This window comes from Malus sylvestris, chromosome 6 (assembly GCF_916048215.2).
Source record: "Malus sylvestris chromosome 6, drMalSylv7.2, whole genome shotgun sequence".
Taxonomy (NCBI): domain Eukaryota; kingdom Viridiplantae; phylum Streptophyta; class Magnoliopsida; order Rosales; family Rosaceae; genus Malus; species Malus sylvestris.
The window spans coordinates 32,088,312-32,109,366 of NC_062265.1; the positions used below are offsets into that span (position 1 = coordinate 32,088,312).

The following is a 21,055-nucleotide window of genomic DNA, read 5'->3' on the forward strand; positions in this document are numbered from 1 at the left end:
ATTTTATTTATTTTCTATGTATTTTCTTGTTAAAATTTTATTTTATTTTCTCTTACCATAACACCAAACTATCATCTACATGTTCTACAAAATGCATTTTCAGTCTTATAATCCATGTTTAAACACTTGAAAACAATATAAATCTAAAGATATTTGAATCTAAGAGTGGTTACTCAAATAAAGTGAAATAGGAAAAAAAATTCAAAGAAAAAACGAATAAATAAATAAATTAGAATAGGATACGATCGATAGAATATTACCGAATGTCTCTGAAAGGAGGTCGCTATCTTCGTAATGGCGACTAAGACTTAATGAATCGCTATGATCTTACCGATCCTATCTTTTCTATTTTTTTTAAATTTTCAAACCAACCTCAATCAGGCCAATTAGCTTCCATTTGTTCATTTGAACATCCGGATATTAATGTTGATTAGTTTATTATGGGATTATACAACCTAACCGTCGGTCTATTTAAACTTTGATCTTGCTTAGCAAGGAATCTGTAAATTCATATTAATTCTCGAAAATGTGCGACGCATGGCCATACATATAATCTTCGTCCAAAGTCGAATTTGTGTTATTCGAGTTAATCATAACTAATAGCTCGTTTGGATGTGCTTTCAAAATAACTATAAGCGTATTTTGAGAAAATGTTTTTACATTCCAAAAGCACTTGAAGTGCTTTCTGCAAGAAGCACAAGTTAAGTGCTTCTTCCAGGAAGCACTTTAAGTGTTTTTATATGATTTACTTGCATTTTTACTAAGAATTAGTTCTAAAAAAAATTTCACCAAAAGCGCTTTCGGTCATTTTAAAAGCACATCTAAAAGAGCGGTAAGTTTCTAAAGCAACGACACAAGTTAACGTACAAGTCGGATCAATATAGAAAGGCATCTGTATTCTAATTTTCATTGATGGGGACGATGAACCAAAAGATTGCCATGATACTACCTTGTCTGAAGATGCTGCTCTGCATTTTGAAATGGCATTTGGCAAAGGCAAAAGAAAATGCAGTTTACAAAATGGAGAAACGCATCAAAAAATCATGAACAAACCATCAGAAAACAGGTGACCGGGGACTTCACGGGCTAGTCTCCATCGATGGCGATGCAAAGTCCAACTCTTGATCAGAATCAGCCACTTCTTCAAAGTCATAAAAGGGATTTGCCTGCGAGTATGAACATATTTTTATGAAACGAAACAAAAAACTTATCAGGGATTTTATGAAATCTCGGATCAGTAAAAAACAAGTACCTGAGGTCTTGGAGTGATTGCTTCAAAGCTGTGGATAACAGGATCGTCAAAATTAGGGGGTTCCAGAACGATGTAAGCTCCTTTATTTCTGTACCTATCTTCTGTTGCCTGTATTTGCATCAACAGATTGGTGTCAATTTACAGAATGCGAAAACAGGGGCATAAAATATTTCATAAAATCCGCAAGTAAAACCAAACTTAGATGAAATTGAAAGCTCAATCAAGAGCTACGAAAGGATCACAGCATAACTCGGGAGATGGACTAGTTACAAATAGTCACTAGCTATACATTTAGACACATAGAAACACATTTCACGTGCTGCATCTATATATTTCAGTTTTATATATTGATTCTTTGTTCATCGGGTTCAAGTACCTTACCTTATCTATGCTCTTTTTCTATTAAACAAACGATTTCTGTACAGAAGTTTCACGGGTGAAATCATCCAGTTACTATCTTACTATCTTTGATATCCAATTACTATCTTCGATATCTCTGTTACAAGGCTAAAAGAAAGTGTTCATTCTGTTTTACTTCTGTTACTATCTTGTTATCACAAACCTTTCAAACCTATAGAGCTTACCAATGTTAATAATTAATATAACTGAATTTCGGATATTAGAAGTAAACATGCAAAACTGCATCAACATAACCATACATGCATCAAGCAAACGTTGCAGCGCAATTTGGCAAAACTACGAACACAACGAATACTAATCTCAAAAGATCCTAAACAAACCTGAAATTGTGGGTAGTCTGGAGCACTAAACAAAGTAATGAGCTTCCCTGACTCCACAGTGTGATCTATGGTGAACCCATTATCCATTCCACCAAGACCTGGCCTCTTGTCCCGTGCATCAGGGCCTTCATGCGATCTAATAATCAACTGTGGTTTTGACAATATAGAATAACTCAAATCTTAGTATTGGATCTCTATTATTATTACTAGTTATTAAAATACGAAAAAAGGAAGTAAACGTAACAAGACGGTAGTACGAAATGGTCTCATGCTTAGTGTGAGAGAGAAACATAAGTGCAACAGCCTCTGTGCACTTTAGAAACATTACAGCAGCAAGTCATTTAAAAATTAAAGTTAGACATTTTCTTTCCGTTACTAGTAAAATTATAACGGAAGACATAGTCGAACGCCACCCACCATCTACCTATTGAGCCGGAGGCCAAGGTGGTTAAAAACTATCAAGGCAATAATAAACCCATAAGCACCTGCATGCTCTTATGCACGCTTTCATAACTAAGCTTTAACAGTTATCATTTAACTAGGACATAAAATACGCCATTGTAATCTATATGTTGTCAACATTGTATTAGGGTTAACAACTGATCATCCGTCAAATATTGTTTTCGACCAATCAACTTCGTGTGAACCTTCAAAATTCTATAGAATGACTTGTCCCAATTAGTTATAAAAGTTACCTAATTCCAATTCATAATTGGAAACATAGTTATTGGCTAATTGCTATCCAACCATCACAGCACTTGGAACACCGGTAAACAAAATTAATCAAAGGTTTAGTTCTAGAAAAGAAATGTGCATTGTCTCAAGATTACAATTAAAGCATGCCATGTTTCGAAGTCACAATACGCTATCAATTGAATGCATCACTTAACAAACTAAAACAAGCAAGTCACCAGAAATTAGACAACAAAAGGCATATTGTTAAAGATCATAGCATCGACATAATATCCCACAACATATAGTTTTCCAACATGTAACCATGCAAGTAAACTAACATTCAAGCCTAAAACCAAGAAATGCAGATTCCATCTTATGTTACCTTGAGTTGAAACTTCTTGAGAAACTCCTCAGTGCAGTCAGGGCCCCAAAGCAAACCAATGCCTCTCTCTTCATTCAAAGAAAGGCCGGGATCCATGGAGGGATCTGACCATAGCACGTCACCAGGAATCAAGTTTGAACCCATCCACGGAGGATTAAGAACCGATCTTTGAGCCTTCTTCAATTCTTCAAACGTGCCAAGAGACAATTTACTGCTCAGTTCAGGAACGAAAGATATTTTCCTCCTCTTCTTTCCCTTTGATCTCTTGGGGTATGCAACCATGCTGCGAAACAGCCCACCATGAGCAGTGTATACGTATTTCCCGATAATGGATGTCAAAGGGAGACGTTTAAAGCACTCGAGACATTTTTGGTACACATCCTTCCCTTTGTCTCCTCCATACTTTGTCAACACTTCCTTTTCAAATCCGTAAACGGAAGTGCAGTATTTCGATTCGTGATTTCCTCTAAGAAGATAAACGCTCTTGGGCAAAAACACCTTCCAAGCCAATAAAATCAAGAAGGTTTCGATCCCCCAAGCCCCTCTATCAACATAATCGCCATTGAAGATGTATAATCGATTTTCTGAAGGAAATCCAGCATCATTTAGAAGGAAAAGGAGATCGTGCAGCTGACCGTGAATGTCTCCAACAACGACAACAGTGGATTCCATACCTAACTGGTCGACGGCAATGCAATTTGCCTCTTTGTGGAGGATATTGAAGGCGCAGAGGACCAAGCTATCAAAAACCTCCATAGGAAATACATCCGGAAATTGGTTTGGTTCAAGATTTCTAGAAGCCCAATCGAAAGTGGACATTAGGTTCCGAACCCATTCAAGGCTGAGCGTTCCGTCAGGCGGCCAGAAAATTGGGGTTTCAGGTGGCGGCGGCAAGGACAATGGGTTGTCTTTGGATTCAGAGTTTTTGACAAAGGAAGACGATGAACCGAAGACCAGCGGCAGTGCTACTCGTCCTGCAACGTCTTGAGCAGCTGCTGGTTCTGCAACGTCTTGAGTTGCAGATGTAGATGGAACAGGTGTTGCTGGTTCTGCAACATCTTGAGCTGCTGCTGGTTCTGCAACGTCTTGAGTTGCAGATGCGGATGAAACAGGTGCTGCTGGGTCTGCAATGTTTTGGGTTGTAGATGCAGATGGAACAGGTGTTGCTGGTTCTGCTTGAGCTGCTGCTGCTGTTGCTGCAATTTCTGCCTCAGACCCTAACCGAAATACAAATTAAATGTGAATTTTATGAATATTGATACAAATAAATCTCCTTGCCACACAAAGAATCCAAGGATGAGAAATAATAGTGCACGACTCACACTTGATTTTTAAGAGAGTTGAAATTACATACTTTGTCTATTCATATCATTCAGATATATCAACAGCCGGATTATCTAAATATAACTATATACCATTATATTCCACACTAGCAAAACAGCAATTCCATTTTAATTCTATCATGCATATATATTCATTTAACTCTCAGCACAATATGTTTTAGTTGCTGAAAAATTATTAAGCGACCGGCCTCAAAGTCATTTGGAAGCACTTAGATTGTCTTGGCTTTAAACGATGCTTATACATAATATTCTTTCATCACCGCATTTCTATACGTATGTACATGCACATATAAGTTTCTAAAATTATGTTAAGCTTTTCAAATAAATTTTTATACATGAACTCATCCGGGAATTTGCAGCATACATAGTAACACAGAGTGTCTTCTTCCAGCATCAATTTTATATGCACATGAATATTTAAATGACACTTGATTGAACGAGTTATAGGTTTTGGGCTGCCCGAGTACCTTGCAAAATTGACCGGACTTGCTCAAATGCCTCGTAAAATTTACAAGCACAACGCAGATTAGACTGTGAAATAGGCTCCATGATGGCTAGAAGACGTGCTATGCGCTACATAAACAATATGCATATAAATATTTATTATTCACAATAATAATTAAGTACTTTTAAAGGTTCGTTTAAGTAATTACCTGATGTGGATCATTTATGTCATGTGGCCGTATGGCAGCAGACCTATGATCAGGGTGATGCACGTATGGATGGGTGATTTTACGATACCATGAGTGGTACCCAGGATCACAATCTGATGGGGCTATAACCTCCCTGCTAAGGTTTTCTGGTCCCAATAGGTGATATTCACGCCTTTGCCAAATCCCATCAAAGTACGTATGCACAACCTTGTACATTTTTGTATCAGTGCTCCGTTGAACTCGAGAAGGGGTATATGTCATTCGGGGAATTGTCTGAACAAGGCTAAACTGTCGTAGAACCCTATCAACATAATAAGGCTCCACAATATCCACACACTTGAGGAGACCAGTATAGAATGTCATCTTTGGTAAAGAATGATGTCCTCTCTGACCATGATATGGATCCCAGACAACCTCATTATCATGCATAAGATCGAGTCGTTGTCGCATTGCCTGCAAATGCTGTAAAGATAACCCTGCATCCTTTCGTGGGGTCCAACGGCGCACACGCGGCTGATCCTCTAAGTAATGAACGTTAACATGGGGAGTAGCAATCTTGTGAAAATGCTCGTAGATCCATGCCTCTAGTAAAGTCAAATATCCAGAAATTTGCCTACATCCAAGTCTAGAAGCAAGTCCTAATTGCCGATACAAGTACGCTAATGCTGCTGCGCCCCACGCATACCCCCCAACACTATTCAAGTCCCGTAGAAAATGCAAGTAAATGAGAGATATCCTATTCCCTGTTTTATCCGCAAAGAGTGTGCAACCTAATAGATATAATAGGTAACCCCTTGCTGCATGCTCTATAAATTCAGGAGACTCATCATCAGATACTTTGTGAAATCTCTGCCTTAACCATTCAAGTGTAACCGCACTACCACTGAAGCGACCCATCTCAGCTCGTGCCTCATCATCGGTAACTCCTAATGCAGTGACAAATAAATCATGGCACTGACTAGCTAGGACAGAGTTGTCCAATTCATCATCACAAACAGATACAGAGTTACCATCCACTGGAATTCCTAGTATGTTGGACACATCATCTAATGTGATTGTCAACTCACCAAATGGTAGATGGAAAGTATTTGTCTCGGGTTGCCATCTCTCACAGAATGCGGATACAACAATTTTATTAGATGTCCTATATGAGCAATCAATAAGCGGTCGCAACCCTGAGCTATCAATATATCTCCAAAACTTGCAGTTAGAAACTGATGGGTCAAATTTCCATGCTTGAAGCTTACAAGTGTGATTGAACACCCTAAGGGGTTCACGTTCCTACAAGCACAAATATGAATTACCAATGATCCTCAAAACATATGCATAATATGATGAAGTAAAAATTAGATTAACATCATACCACATTATGCCAAATAGCAGCAGCTACATGACTTGGGAAGCTCCTAAGTACCCTCGGATCCTCTGGGCCTCCCGGAAATGGACCCTTCAAAATCTTGTCTCCCCATACAGTCGTTTGAGAATCTAGCTGTGCACCATCTGTGGAGGTTTTCCGTTTCCTTTTCGAGGAAGTGGGCCTCTTACCACTAGAATCTTCAGCATCCATATGGACAGTATCCCCGCACTTCCGTCGTATGCAACAACCCAGAAGCTGCAAACAACAGAGAAGCCGAAAATTAATCCCCTTCTCTAATTCTCATTCACTGATTCACAAACTCTGATGCAAGCCAATTAATCCCCTGCCCTTCTAATTTCTCCAAAATTGAAACCTTAAAGCGAAAATAAGTGTTTGTTTGGATGTCCTTTTAAAATGACTGAAAACGCTTTTAATGATAATGTTTTTGTAACCAATTCTTTGTAAAAATAAGTAAATTCTGAAAAATGACTTAAAAGTGCTTCTTGCATAAAGCTCTAAAAGAGTTTTTAGCAATTTTAAAAGCACATCCAAATAAGCTCTAAATCCGCAAATCCCCAATTTTACAAATTAAAACTCTACTTTGAAATTTTAGCATTTGTAGACAGTAGACTTACCAATCCAGTCAGTGATGACCGGAGAGAAGACGTGGACCCGCGGGGGTGGTGGCCGGGGGAGACGGAGTGTGGAGGTGGTGGAAGGGATAGGTCGTGGTGGCTGAGGTGCGAAGAAAGAAGAAACAAGCGGCGTGTTGGAACGACCAGACCGAGACGTGGTGGTGGACCTGGCGGTGGCTCCGCCAGGAGTCGTCTGGTGGTGGTGCGTGGTGGCCACTGGCTAGGCGACGGAGAAAGCACAGAAAAGTGAAGTGGTGCGCTTCGAAGTCGAGAAAGAGATGTGAAGTGGGAAAGTTCTAAGACTTTTAGACAGAGATTTTGTACAATGAAAAGGTCATATTATTTTGTTTCTTGGTCAATACTCAATACAATGGAAAGGACATTAGACCTAAAAAAAAAAAAAACCTAATGAAAATAATTTAAAAACTTTGGGTTTTAACGATAAGGACACACTAAATGGTAAAGTGAATAGTACCATGATTGACTTTTTAGAGTAAAATGTGATTTTTGATTAAAGTGAACAATACCAGGAACTTTTTGTTAAAGTTCCCTAAAAAAACCAAGAAGGATCAATTTCCTCCCAATCCACAAAGTCCGGGGATCCGGGCCATTGAAATTTGATGCAATGGCTGATTCTATGGCTCAAATCCCCGAACTTGGTAGAATAGGAGGAATGGATGCGGAGAGGATCCCTTTCTAAAAATTTGTACTCAGTAATTATAAATCTATTATTTTATGAAGTTGTTGAAACATTGAAGAATAGACCCTTTTTAGTGTAACACCGTTACAAATTTTATTCAAAATAAAGAGTTTAAGCGGGCAAAAAATTAAGGAAATTCTTAATTATTCAAAAATTTCAATGCTACACACTGTAATAAGTTCAGTACCCAATACGAACGACTTTTTGAAGATGAAAAAATCACATGTAGGCAGAGTACTTGCTGGCGCATTATATCCATCTTTTTTTCTTTCTCTTTAGCATCTTATGAAAACTCCATTCAAAGTACAAGGGACAACATAAATTACAAAATGGAAAAGCCGACGGTTCTAGAAAATTATCTAAAAGCTGTTGGCCCGATGCTTGCAGGTGGTGGTGGTGGTGGTGGAAGAGGAGGTGCCGCCGTTACACTGCCAGCAACGTCCTCAGGGAGTAGTTTTTTACCCAACCATCACCATTCAAGGAGATAACTCGCACAATGAGACCGCTTGCCGGAGGTTTTGGACTGCTTGTGAAAGAATAAAACCCCAGTTAGGATTAACATCGGCTTCAAAGTTGATGACCAAACGAAAAAATGCAATTTATACGTGTGTATGTACACGTACTACACGAAAACACGACAAAAGTATCGTCAGAACTACATGATGGGCAAAAGAATCTGTGCATATATTTCTACTTCTCAAGCGGCTCCTTGTAAAGGTGATACCTTTTTCTCCACTGACATGCTAGCAACTTCTCGGCTGTTCTCGTTGCTCAATCCTTCGTTGAAATGTTCTCTGAGAAATTCCACAGCCATAAACGTAAGTGCTGAAGCTGGAATATACCATGTAATCCTGGGGATGCTGCCTCTGAACATCCCTTGTGCACCTTCGGCCCTCCATACGCTGCGAATTGCATCCAACCAACCTTTGTACCTAAGGTTCAATACAATATTAGATGGTAACTGGACAACCCTTTTACTCTCTCCGTCTAACTTCCATGCAACGAGTAAAACCATGGAAAATTTTTGAACATGAATATTGTGCGGAACATATCACATATACCAGGTTGGATTAGGGAGGTAATTTCGAAATAATACCAATAAAAGTAACCACAAACAGAACTCATACCTCAAGGTTGATCCTTGTACTTGCAATCTTGTTTTGATCACATCCAAGGGAGTGGTAAGATATGCACTAATGCCTAAAAAAATCAATGCAAGATAAATTACTCTACGGAAAAACAATAATTATTGGACTTAATTACAGAATAATGAAAGATAAGCACGGTACATACCACCAGCCAATCCTCCTAGTGCAAGCCCCTTGACAGAACTATTAGTATGGAAATTTGGATCCCGCATGTATTTCTGCTTCCCAAACTCTGTCAAATCTTTCAAGCCTTCATAAAACATAACCTGCATAGCACACACGAAATCAATTTTTTGATACAAAATTATTTTACTGGAAATAAATTAGAACCAGGACTTCTTAAGGAAAAAAGCGACAGCAGAAACAATGGCAACTAATCATTTAGAGGCCCAAAGCATACCAATATGATTCACCATCGAAAGATAATGTCTGAATTTTTAAGACAAAATAAAAAATAAACCAGGGTGGGGAATGCATGTTAAGAGTTGCGACCATAAAGGTCGTACCCAGTGCACAAGGCTCCCGCTTTACGCAGGGTCTGGGAGAGGTGAATGTCGGCTAGCCTTACCCCCATTTATGGAGAGGCTGCTCCCAAGTCTCGAACCCGAGACCTACCGCTCATGAGCGAAGGCACTTGCCATCGCACCAAGTTGCGACCATACTTGAATAAATTTTGTTATTAGGAGTTGCAACTTGCGACCCCATTTTCCCAATATTAAGAAGCAACAGCCAAAAGTTAAGGGTGAGATGTACAAGCGATCTTCGCCCAACCTACCATTAGACCAGCAAAAGGCACATCCCTAGCAAGTGTAGACCAGTATCTGCCAAATGAAAGAAAAAAAATAAATCCACAATTAGGCAAGAATATTATGGCCATAATTCGTATGTGCATATGCATGCCTGACTTGTGCTTATCAGTGTTGTGCTTTGGGTGCATGCATGGATTGTGGACGAGAAAAAAGGGGAGGAGCAGGGAACACCACATGGAAAATATCACACCGTGAAAGATAAGAGGGATTGATTTAGAGATATAACCTGCATATAATCCTCTTAGCCCCTGCTCATTCCATATTGAGCAGCCAGCATGGAACATCCCAGTATAGTAACCATACATTTGGATACCAGGCTTCATAGCGATATTATCTTTCATGACAACAGAACTCCAAGAGGCCATCGTGCCTTGAACCTGCATGCGTTGCTTCATCACTTCACATGGAACATATACAACAGAACCAAGTGTATCACCTGAAATACATAGAGAAGGAATACATGCTTTTTGAGTCCCCTGAGGCACACGATGGCTTAAGAGTCCACAATCATTCAAGTTTCTAATACTACGACTGAAAGCCTAAATGGGCCTCCATATGTAACAGCATAACAACAACAATTAGCTGCTGAAAGCCAACTGGACATCATTGAGTATAAAGCACCAGCACAAATATTCACGTCCAGATAAGAAAAGAGCACTCAGATACCAAGTTCACTAGACAAAATTCTATGAGAACACAAACACCGCATGGTCAAAGTAAGTAGAAAGAATTTGTAAATTCAGGATAAAAAGGTCAAGCATATAAGAATATTTGGCCAACTTAAGCAAAATGAATGATCAAGAACTATTTAGCAGATCATAAATCCAAATGGCACTCATAGACCTCTGAATCAGATTCCAGTAAAAAAACTAAATCAAATTCCTCAGTGAATAAACACAAATGTCATAATGTTACACATAATCTGAAGTTCTGAAGACAATTGATGAATACTGTTAACATTTAATTCAGCATATTAACAGCAATTGCATTGCAAGAAACTCAAATGGAATCAGCATGAATCAGATTCAAGTTTGAGAGCTGCAGAACAACGTACCAACACTCCAGCAATGAAATGCGCCCAATGTCCCTCAAGGCTTGGATGTGATTCTTCAATCCACTTTTTGGTCGACTCGATGACACCAAAGTATGTTGCTCCAGTTGCAAGAGAACCGGTGACACCTGGAGCTATACCCCCTATAAAAGCCTACAGAACTTATTAGTTGCAAACTTAAGAATCAATGATTCTACGAAGTAACCACGTACTCAGAGACTGCACTAGCACTAAACCACGACAAAGAGAAAAATGAATCCCTAGGTTCGGAGTCCAAAACTTATGATTAAATGCCTGGTGGCTTATATTTTATGATAACAAAACTACGACAAAGAGAAATAATTCAAATAGGACTAAGACGTCAATTGTGAAAACTAAAAAACTGCTTCAGAAAGGAACAAGATGTACCTCTCAATCCATCGGCTGCCCAGACTGCTCGTACCATATGCATTATGCTCTTCGGTTTCTGCAAACACGAAATAAATTAATAACTATTGCATTTTCCAGCTATGCTATGAAACATTTTAGCACGAAAATAAAATGCCCAACCCAAAACTTTAAAGTTTATTTTCTTACATAAGATTCATATTAATATAAATCCCATTCATATGATTCCATTCCAAACAATTGAGCTTTACACAATAGGGCATGAATTTACATCTATTGTTCTTTACTCTATGATCATACCTGACTTGCAGAGAGAATAGCCTGGCCCTGAATGCGTGTTTTACGGTGTCGACCGGATGCATCATTCCTTCCCTCATAACGACATTCACAGATTAAAAGACAATTAAATCAAATCCTGATTTATGTTCTTCCCTCCAATAACAATTTTTCATAAATAAATAGACATTTCCTTTGATTTCCGTCGCTGGTTGAATTATTTCTTTCAATGTTCAAATTAAGGGGGAAAAAAAAACTGTGATCTTAGTTGCGTCAGAAACCATGAAATCCGTTTAATCAAAATAATCGAAGCGGAAAATATCGAAAAGGAAGGCTCACCGAAGAAGTGTTTGTGAGTCATATCCGGTAGGGCATGCCGTTCGCTCGAATTCGAGCTTTCTGTCGCCATGGATATAGCTCTAAGCTCTCTCTAATCTGACTGGTTAGGGTTTATGGGACTTCTTTTGGACAAGATTGTCTGCCCTCCCACTTCCGTCTTGTGCCTCCTTCTATGGTCATAGTTAAGCAGTTGACGTAACTCAATCATAAAAACAGGCACGAAAGGGCACCGGAGGGCAGATAATCCTTGTCTCTTCTTTTTGGATCAACGGTTTGTGGGTATTGGGCGGGTTTTAGCCTTTAACGGTTTCTAATTTTCACACGCACTGACTCATCACTCATACGATGCCAGCCACTCGGGTCTGGACCAATGATATCATTTTGTGTTTTAACTGAGTGGTCCTCAAAAAACGGAATTGAATCCGGATCCACTTTATAAGGATTCTAGAGATACTCCTCACATCTAGGATTCTCATATTTTAGTAATTTATTATGTATAGTGTAATCATAAATTATTTGACTTTTTTATTTAAAATTACACACAAATAGTATCTTACGAAAATTGGTCACACGATGTATAATGAACGGCTAAAATATGAGAATCTCTAAGATCCTCATAAAGTAGATTCGGATAGGATCCTCTTTCCTAAAAAACCGACAGGATCGTCTCTGGATCCTTTTGGTGACGATCCTGGATCCGTAAATCGTGTTCATTTATTGTACATCGTGCAATTAGTTTTTGTCAAGTGATGTTTGTATTTAATTTTAAATAGAAATATTTAAAATGATTTATAACCGATGTACGATTAACGGATCCTCACAAAGAGGATTTGGATTCCCTTAAAAACCCAATGTTGTTAGGGGGTGTTTGTTTGACCTGATTAGGGGGGATTAGACTAGACTAGACCGTAATCCCTTGTTTAGTCTAGACAAGGATTAGGTTTAGTGAGCTTAGGTCGGACTCGCTCGGATTATACACCTCGCTATGAGTTCTTAACGAAGATCCTCAATTTCAACCGGACTCATAAGCCCTTCTGGTAGAGAGAAAACTGCGAGAGAGTCACTCGTCCTACTCGTCGCACATCGCTCCCTCCTTGCTCTGCTCCCTCATCGTCGTCCTCCTCACCCTCATCTATGTGTCTTCCCTCATCTGCATCTACTCGCTCTTATATGCTTGCCCTTAGTCGCGGAAATTAACCTCTCTCTCTGAAACTCTGATTGCACCTCCTTTGTCCCACTATTCTTCACAGATGATATGAACCTCTGCAAATTGAAACGGCCCAGAACGACCTGAACCTACAAAGGTTTTTAATTCAAAATTACCGATTTAGCTTGAAATTAATTGTTGGAGGCCTTGATTTTGGTTAAGTCCGACGTGGATTTGCGGTCGAGCATCTTCTCCGTCTCATTTTTTAAATTGCTAACAAGATTGGAATATGGATATGGGTTTCAGATCAGATTCAACAACCCTTGAGCTTGGAGAGGGCACCAGCAATTAATTGGGTCTTTTTAGGGTAATTTTTTTTTTGTAATAATCAAAATTTTCTCTTTGTTATTGGAAATTTGGATCTTTGCTTTATGGGCTTTGATTGGGGTTAATTTTGTTATTGAAAATTCGATAATTCTCCAAGTTGCAGAGGAGCACCGGCAATTCGTGAGGAAGAAGAAGCAGATGGCCATGCCTTTTTATTTTTCCATATATTCATTTTAATATTTTGATAGAAAATAAATTGAAATATAATAATAATTTGTTGTTAGTCCAGTTTCTTAGTCTGACACTATTCCAAACGCTTCACTAAATTAGTTCAGCTTAATCTAGTCTAAGTCAGTCCAGTCTAGTCCTTAAAGCTAGTCCAGTCTGAAATAGTCCGACGCAACAAACGTCCCCTTATGGTATTCCAAACAAATAATGTGATACCACATATTTCAATATTTTACATCATCACTCTTATTTTAGTATTCTCGTTTAAAACTTTCATAACATATCTTATTATCATTTAGGCTTTTTAGCAAAAATAGTTTGGGCATAACTCTTTACTTTAGTCTCTGAGATTTGAAACCAATATAAGTGATTTCGGAGTTTGTCCATCATTTTGTAAAAAATATATGTTAAATGAGAATAAAATAACACATATACCCTTAATATAATGACAATGGGCCAACTTAAATCCGACCGTAAATCACACATACGCACAACACACAACAATGTATCGTGGTTCACCCTAAGTTGAGGCTACGTCCACACTGGTATCGATCTAGTTTCAATGTATAAAATGAGAGTTACATTGTTTTGTTCTCAGAATGACTCGACAAAGATTAAAACACATCCTTCAACAACTCTCCTTGCTCGGAGACTTGGGAGGACTCCCGTTACAAACTACTACACTTCGGCATTTGGAAGTTTCGTGATTACTTGGTGACTTGGATTTTTCAAGTTCCCAACCGAGAAACTTTCCTCACTCAGGAACTTGGAGAGTATTGTTTATACCATACTTCACCAATCTTGAACTACTAAGCACCGGTCAACTTCATACCTTTAGGGACCCATTGAAGGGTTCATGTTGAGGCGTCCCTGCCAAAGCACATGAGTTCATTTCCAATCAAGAGATCAATCACAAAGCTTTTAGAGTCCTACATCAACCGCGAACGAAAGCTAGAGACTCTCCTCAAATATAAAAGGAGATCATTCTCCTACAATTAATTCCTAATGTCATTATTGTACTTAAACTCGTCATTAATGAGTTCTAATGACGAGCCAAAGTTAGGGTGAACTAAAGAAGTACATTGTGTAAACTCTTCACTAGAACTCACTAATAATTATTATGTTTGAACCTATGTATTGGGTAAACCTATTAATGAAAACTCCTCTACCCGAACGTAGCTTAAGGTGAACCACATACATTTTGTGTTTGTTTCTCTATCACTTATCTCTTTACATATTATCCTTACGAGGTGACCAGATCAACTTTGCAAAGGCCACAAACTTGACATTTTAAGATGTTTCAAAATCTACCCAATTTTGTGCATCAACAACTTGCTTTCCATTTCCTCTTTTAGGTAGTGGGTATGTTAGGACTAGAACCTTCAACATCCATATATATAAATTCATAGATCATTTTTCACTACATAGGGCTTTTCACTCATATATATGTACTTGCAAAGAAGTGATCACTATGTATAACTTCAAAGAGGTATTTGTTGATTTGACCTCTGAACTTGTATATAGCTGCCAATTTCTCCATGAACTTTAATTTTAGCCAATTACCCCTTTGAACTTTTATACTTAGCCAATTTTCCCCTGAGCTTTAAATTTAGCCGATTACCCCCTTAAAATTTTATAAATAGCCAATTTCCCCCATAGAGTCAGATTTTTTAAAATTTTCATCCAATTTTCATCCATCCACTTTTCCATTCTTTTTGCCCTCCACCACATGATCAAAATGGATGGCAGATTGGATGATTTTTTTTTTAAATTTAGCATCATGGGGGAAATTGGCTATTTATAAAGGTTCATGAGGGTAATTAGCTAAAATTAAAGGTCAATGGGGAAGTTAGCTAATTATAAAAGTTCAGGGGGTAATTGACTAAAATTAAAGTTCGGAGAGGAAATTGACAGCTCTATACAAGTTTGGAGGAAGGGAATTGACAGATCTATACAAGCATACGATTGAATCACAAGAATAATATTTTCAGGTGGCATTGTACAAAATTATCTCTCTTTATTCGTGCTCTAATTAAAAGAAATGTTGGAGCTGCGTACCTGAGTTGGAAACTTGGAATTGGAGACGGAGAAGATTCAAATTTGTGCCCTCTTCCAATGCCCATATCAGAACGTAGTGCCCTAAAGGTCGCCGCACTTTAAACTGTGACGATTAATGACGTCGTGTACTCGTGCTTCCCTTTGTTGGGCTTAGGGCCTTCAAGCGATCAACTGTGGTTTAGCCTCACAATAGGCTAACAATAATGTGATTCTAATTCTCACATGGTGATAATCGAACCTAATATCTTTCATTTACAAGTGATGCCACTAGATTGTAGTACTAAATGGCAGAATAAAAAATATCATATGGTCTACAAAATATGATTCAAGTGGATGAAATATGATTCAAGTGGATGATCTTTCGAGAATCACCCTAATGAGATAGACCGTTGGATATGGGTGGAGTGTTGATTATTGAGAGAGAGAGAGAGAGAGAGAGAGAGAGAGAGAGAGAGAGAGAGAGAGAGAGAGAGAGAACAATAATTGTACGACGAGAAACATGAAATCATTAATGAGAGAATAATCTTTCTCCAAGGTTTTCCACGTGAATGGATTTTGGATTCTAGAACTTTCATTGTACTTCAAATATGGATTGATATTATAATATAATGGAACGAATATTTAAAATTTTTTATCTCAAATTATATTATAACATGTGATATATCAGTTCGTATTTTGAAAACATGAAAATTCTCTCTTTTTTCACCAAGTTCATGTTATTTGTCTTGTTTGATTTAAATTATTTCAGTCTAATTATTATTGCACGGTTGAACTCAAAATTTAGAACAGACAAGAACTTTTCTGTCTCTAGTTTTTTTAAACGTTGTTAGTTTATTTAGGGGGTGTTTGTTTGCCCTCACTATCATTCACTAGCTTGAACTGGCTTAAATATTAGTGAAACCTGTGTTTGTTACCTTGTGGGATTAAGCTTAATGAGACTAGGAAGGACTAGCCTTGCCTAAAGACCTCACTAACTGGTCTTAGCGAGAGCCCTCGATAAGCATGGGACTAGCTAAGACCGCTTCATCCTAGTCCTCTCCTCCTCGTTGCTCTCTTCCTTTCCCTGTTTTCTGCTGTTGTCCTATCTCTCTCATCGCCTCAAACTCAGAATCGTGAAGAGCCCACGTATTCAAACCTCAATCAGATAACCACGAGCTCCATCATCCAATTCACCGATCAGACTAAGCTCATTGATCTTGCCCTCCATTTGGACTCCGTCCTCCTCGACCTCGATTTTCGACGGCACAGGTTTCATCTCCGACGATCTCGTCATATCCAAAGTCACTTGTTAGAATGGCCAAGAGATTGTCTTTGGATGGCATAATGAGGAAGAAGTTATCCGACATCACCAATTTGCAGGCTGGGAAAACGATGAGCGAGGAGGACGAATTTGCTTAGTGGGTAAAATTTCACTTGGGTCATCTTCCAATTTTCTTTTCCAATTTTCAATTTTTTTTGCCATAATTTCTTAGTGGTTTTGTTTGTGTTTTCTAGATTGTTGAACTTCAGTGCATATATTAGTTACTTTTGGTTGGTTTATGCCACTTTGGTTTTGGATTTAGGAATGGGATGTTGAAAATTTAGGTTGAAATTTTTTATGTTGATTGAAATTGAAGTTGAAGCAATTAATATGAATTTTTTGTTATATATTATGGGTTTTTTTATTTTTTCTTTTCATTATCTTGCTTTTTAGTCTGACACTGTACCAAATGTTTCACTAAGTTAATCCAGCTTAGTATAGTTTCTAAGCCAATCCAGCTTAGTCCATGAAGTTAGTTCAATCCGAGTTAGTCCGATGCAACAAATGCACCCTTAGTGTAATATTTTATTACTTGAAATTGAGTATACACTTTATTTAAAATTGAACAGAACTATCAGCATCAGCTCATGTTGCTGGCCAATCATAGATGGACACATGTCCAAATAATTAATTTTAATTACAAATTAGACACATGTTTATTTGTGATTGACTAGCAGCAAGAGCTATTGCTGATTTCTCATAAGTCAAGTATTGTCCCTTAAAATTTGGTACTCACCCTATTTCTTAAATTTTATTTTAACTTAGGTTTGTGTCAGTAAAAAAATGCCTCCGCCGCTGATGTGTGAGTAGATACAAAAAGTGAAACGTCATTTTTTTTATAAATGATATTATATACACTAAGGGATGTAAAAGTTGACTAAGCCTCTCAATGAGTGAGCCTTAATAATATGATTCAAATTCGTATTTAGCGAGAATCGAACCTAAGACTTCTCACTTATAAGTGAAGAGAAATACCACTACATCGTAGTACTAAATGGCAACACCACTTTTTTAGTACGTGTTGTATTTTGTGTTCTATATGTGCCCTCATGATGCATGTGACATTACATGCTCTACAAGATGTAACAATATTTCGCGTTAATATTATAAAAGGCTTTTAGTTAAAATAGTCTTTGAGATTGACATAACTTCTTATTTTGGTTCCTAAAATTTAAAATCAATATAACTGACCTTTGAGTTTGTCCATTTCAATCACTTTGGTCATTCCGTAAAAAGTAAAACTTCTTCGTTGAATAAGAATAAAATGACAAAAATAACTTTAATTTTTGTCAAGTCATTTTGGCGAAAATTATAGAGTGGTATTGTATCACCACGTTAGCGGTGGTACTTCCACTCAAAATTTGCCACTCAACAGTTGGAAAAAATATTTATTTTAGACTTACAAAATAAAATTAAAAAAAAAAATAATAATTCTGCAGCCAGGGCAGCCGCTGTCAACTTTCCCTTTCTTCTTCGACCTCTTTCTCTCTCTCTCTCTACAACTCTCTATCAAATATCAGGGTCGAAGGAGTAATGGTAACTTTCAATATATGAAAACCCCATTGATGATTTTGTGGATTTTGGTGCTACATTTTTTTAACAGAAGTGTTATTGGCACTTCAAAAATCTTATTTTACACTCCTCACAAGTGTATTTTTCTTTCTAAATATAGAAAATTTGGAGTGTAGAATAAAAATTTTGGAGTGTCAATAGGAATTCTCTTTTTTAAAATTTTATTTTTTATGTTAAAATAAGCTTTAATCCCAGTTGTATAACAATTGTACATGTGTCAACTTTTGATGATACTTTTGTCATTTTAGTCCTTACTTAATGAAGTTTCTCACGGAAATACCAAAGTGATTAATAGTAAACAAACTCATAAACCACTACTATTGATTTCAAATCTCATAAACCACTACTATCGATTTCAAATCTCATTAACCACTCATTAACCAAAGTAGTTAACATTTTCTTTGGCCACACCCACCTGTTTTTAAGTTTTCGTTCGTGGAAAAATCAAATTTCTTATGATTTATGCCTATTCAAGCAGTTGGCTAACCACCATCATCTTTGTTTAATAGAAATATTAAATACCCCAAGCCTGATCTTAATGAGAACGATTTCAAGAGGACTTACATGAACTTGAACGCTAAAGGTAGAGGATACCAAACCAATCATTTGATGTCAGAATAAAAAGTTAAACACATGGTATAATGTGATTCGGGTGGCATCCCTGCAATAAGGATTTCAAAGTACTATTTTAATCGGGAAACCACGATATCAGTTAAAAAAGCCACGATAACAGTATTTCAATTCAATAATAAATTTTCACCTAATTGACTTTGGGTAACAATCATTGTGGAATTGTTGGTTAATTTCCATCAACGACAATGGATGAGAACCTTGACTCGATGATATGAAGATTGAGGAAGGGAAGCACACATAATTAGACCTCAACACCTTTCCTATGAAAATTCGTTCTTCCTAATATTATTTAATTCATTTTCTTTCCTTTTTTCTAACGATTTAGGACGTTAAGATTTTAATTTAAAAATGGATTTTTCACTCTATTATACAGTATCTTATTGTCTCTAATTTTGTTTTTGAGTTATGTTATGAAATAATATGTGTGAAAATACTATATACTTTAGCTTTAAGGTATGGTCTATGAAAAATTATGATATTTTTTAATATTTAATGACCTGGCGCATAATTTATCACGTTTTTTATTATATAAACTTATCTTGTATACATTACAACGTCTATGAATATTGACCAATGTCTATGTATAGCCAATACTATTTTATGATAGATTTTAGTTTAGTGGCACTTTTCTTTCCAATGTGGAAAAGATATCTGAATGATCGGTATGAAGTTATTGAATATCCAAGGAGAAGAACACTATGACGCTAGCGGCAAGACTAGAAGAGGATCGGTAGCGTGGTACTGATCTTTTCCTATTCCAATTTATTTTATTTTATTTTACTTTTTTGTTTTTTTTCCTTTGGATTCTTTCTTCATATGTTATTTTATTTGAGTAACTCTTGATAAATTTATATATCTTCTAGTTTAGGTTTTGTATCGTTAAAGTTCAATTATTTAAACATGAATTAATGGGTTTTGCATGGAAAATATATTTTAAAGAACATGAAGATGATAGTTTGTTGTTATGGTAAAGAAAATGAAAAAAAATTTAACAAAAACTGAAAAAAAATTGAAAAGGAGTGATCGGAATGAAATTAGCGACATTTAGGAATAACTATTGCTCTGAAGATAGCGACTCTTTGCCTTATTGTTCGGTTTATTTTCAACCGAACGTACCCTATTTTAATTTTTTTTTTTACTTTTTCCCTTTGATTTTTTTTCTTACGTTACTTTATTTGAGTAACCATTTTAGATTTATATCATTGATTTTTTATATTTAATGATCTAGCTCATAATTTATCACATTTTTTTATTAAACCTATCTTGCATACATTACAACGTCCATGTATTGATCAAAGTATAATATCTATGTATAACCACTAAATATTTTACGTTAAATTTTATTTAAGGGGTATTTTTATTTCCCATGTGGAAAAGATATCCGAGTTCCACTTTCTTAATGGTAAATTAAAGCAAAAGCATGAAATATTTTCATGGGAGTTATATAGGTTGTTTGTGTGTTCTCTATTTTGTAAACTACATTTCTTTTGCCCTGCCAAATGCTATATCAAAGGTAATCATTATTATTTTTTGGTTGTTATATTCATTAATCTTTTGGTTCATCGCTCATCAATGAAAATTACAATACATATGCCTTTCGATATTGATCTGACTTGTACGTTAACTTGTGCCGTTGCTTTAGAAACTTAGTTAACCCGAAGAACACAAACTAGACTTGGGACAAAGATTAGATGTACACTCCATGTGTATCTACCCGAGATAATCGTACGGTTACGAGAATTAAAAAAAAAATTATATACTCCTTGCTAAGCAAGATCAAAGTTTAAACTGAAAATATGGAAGGTAACGGGCCTAGTTGAGGTTCGATTTATGGCGTTTATGAATCATACGATGTAGGCCAGAGAGAAGCTGAAATGCTTCTGTGAGTCTTTCTGACCCCCAGAATGATGGTTGCCATAGCAAAACCACCAGCTGAGGTCTTTAAAAAAATATATCACACATAAGATGTGGTGTATACAATTTACACATTTTGCATAAAACATTATAATGTATACTAGATAAGGTCAAAAAAATAAAGGGATA

At 36.8% G+C, this 21,055-nt stretch overlaps 1 protein-coding gene and 1 pseudogene across 3 annotated transcripts; both read right to left on the reverse strand.

Annotated features, from left to right (window-relative positions):
• Positions 1 to 879: 879 nt before the first annotated feature.
• On the reverse strand, positions 880 to 7,350 carry LOC126626522 (serine/threonine-protein phosphatase 7-like). 3 transcript variants are annotated; one of them, XM_050295875.1, is made up of 8 exons: positions 7,038 to 7,350; positions 6,409 to 6,657; positions 5,046 to 6,326; positions 4,860 to 4,965; positions 3,050 to 4,266; positions 1,993 to 2,139; positions 1,253 to 1,360; positions 880 to 1,166 (listed from the first exon to the last, which is right to left on the reverse strand). In XM_050295875.1, the coding sequence occupies exons 2-8, from the start codon at positions 6,610 to 6,612 to the stop codon at positions 1,080 to 1,082; spliced, it is 3,150 nt and encodes a 1,049-aa protein (XP_050151832.1). In that variant the 5' UTR covers positions 6,613 to 6,657; positions 7,038 to 7,350; the 3' UTR covers positions 880 to 1,079. The 3 variants fall into 3 exon arrangements, with proteins under 3 accessions (XP_050151832.1, XP_050151833.1, XP_050151834.1); XM_050295876.1 differs by lacking the exons at positions 4,860 to 4,965; positions 5,046 to 6,326; positions 6,409 to 6,657; positions 7,038 to 7,350 and adding an exon at positions 4,465 to 4,528; XM_050295877.1 differs by lacking the exons at positions 4,860 to 4,965; positions 5,046 to 6,326; positions 6,409 to 6,657; positions 7,038 to 7,350 and adding an exon at positions 4,404 to 4,431.
• Positions 7,351 to 7,864: 514 nt separating this feature from the next.
• LOC126626523 (uncharacterized) lies at positions 7,865 to 12,057 on the reverse strand (annotated as a pseudogene).
• Between the last annotated feature and the right edge of the window lie 8,998 nt (positions 12,058 to 21,055).

What these genes read in the sequence shown, in the direction of transcription:
- LOC126626522 (XM_050295875.1), bottom strand. Translation starts at nt 6,612, where the DNA reads ATGGATGCTGAAGATTCTAGTGGTAAGAGGCCCACTTCCTCGAAAAGG. An exon ending in ACATAAATGATCCACATCAG is followed by an intron (nt 4,966 to 5,045) that starts GTAATTACTTAA and finishes TTGTTTATGTAG; the next exon opens with CGCATAGCACGTCTTCTAGC. An exon ending in AGTCCGGTCAATTTTGCAAG is followed by an intron (nt 4,267 to 4,859) that starts GTACTCGGGCAG and finishes TATTTCGGTTAG; the next exon opens with GGTCTGAGGCAGAAATTGCA.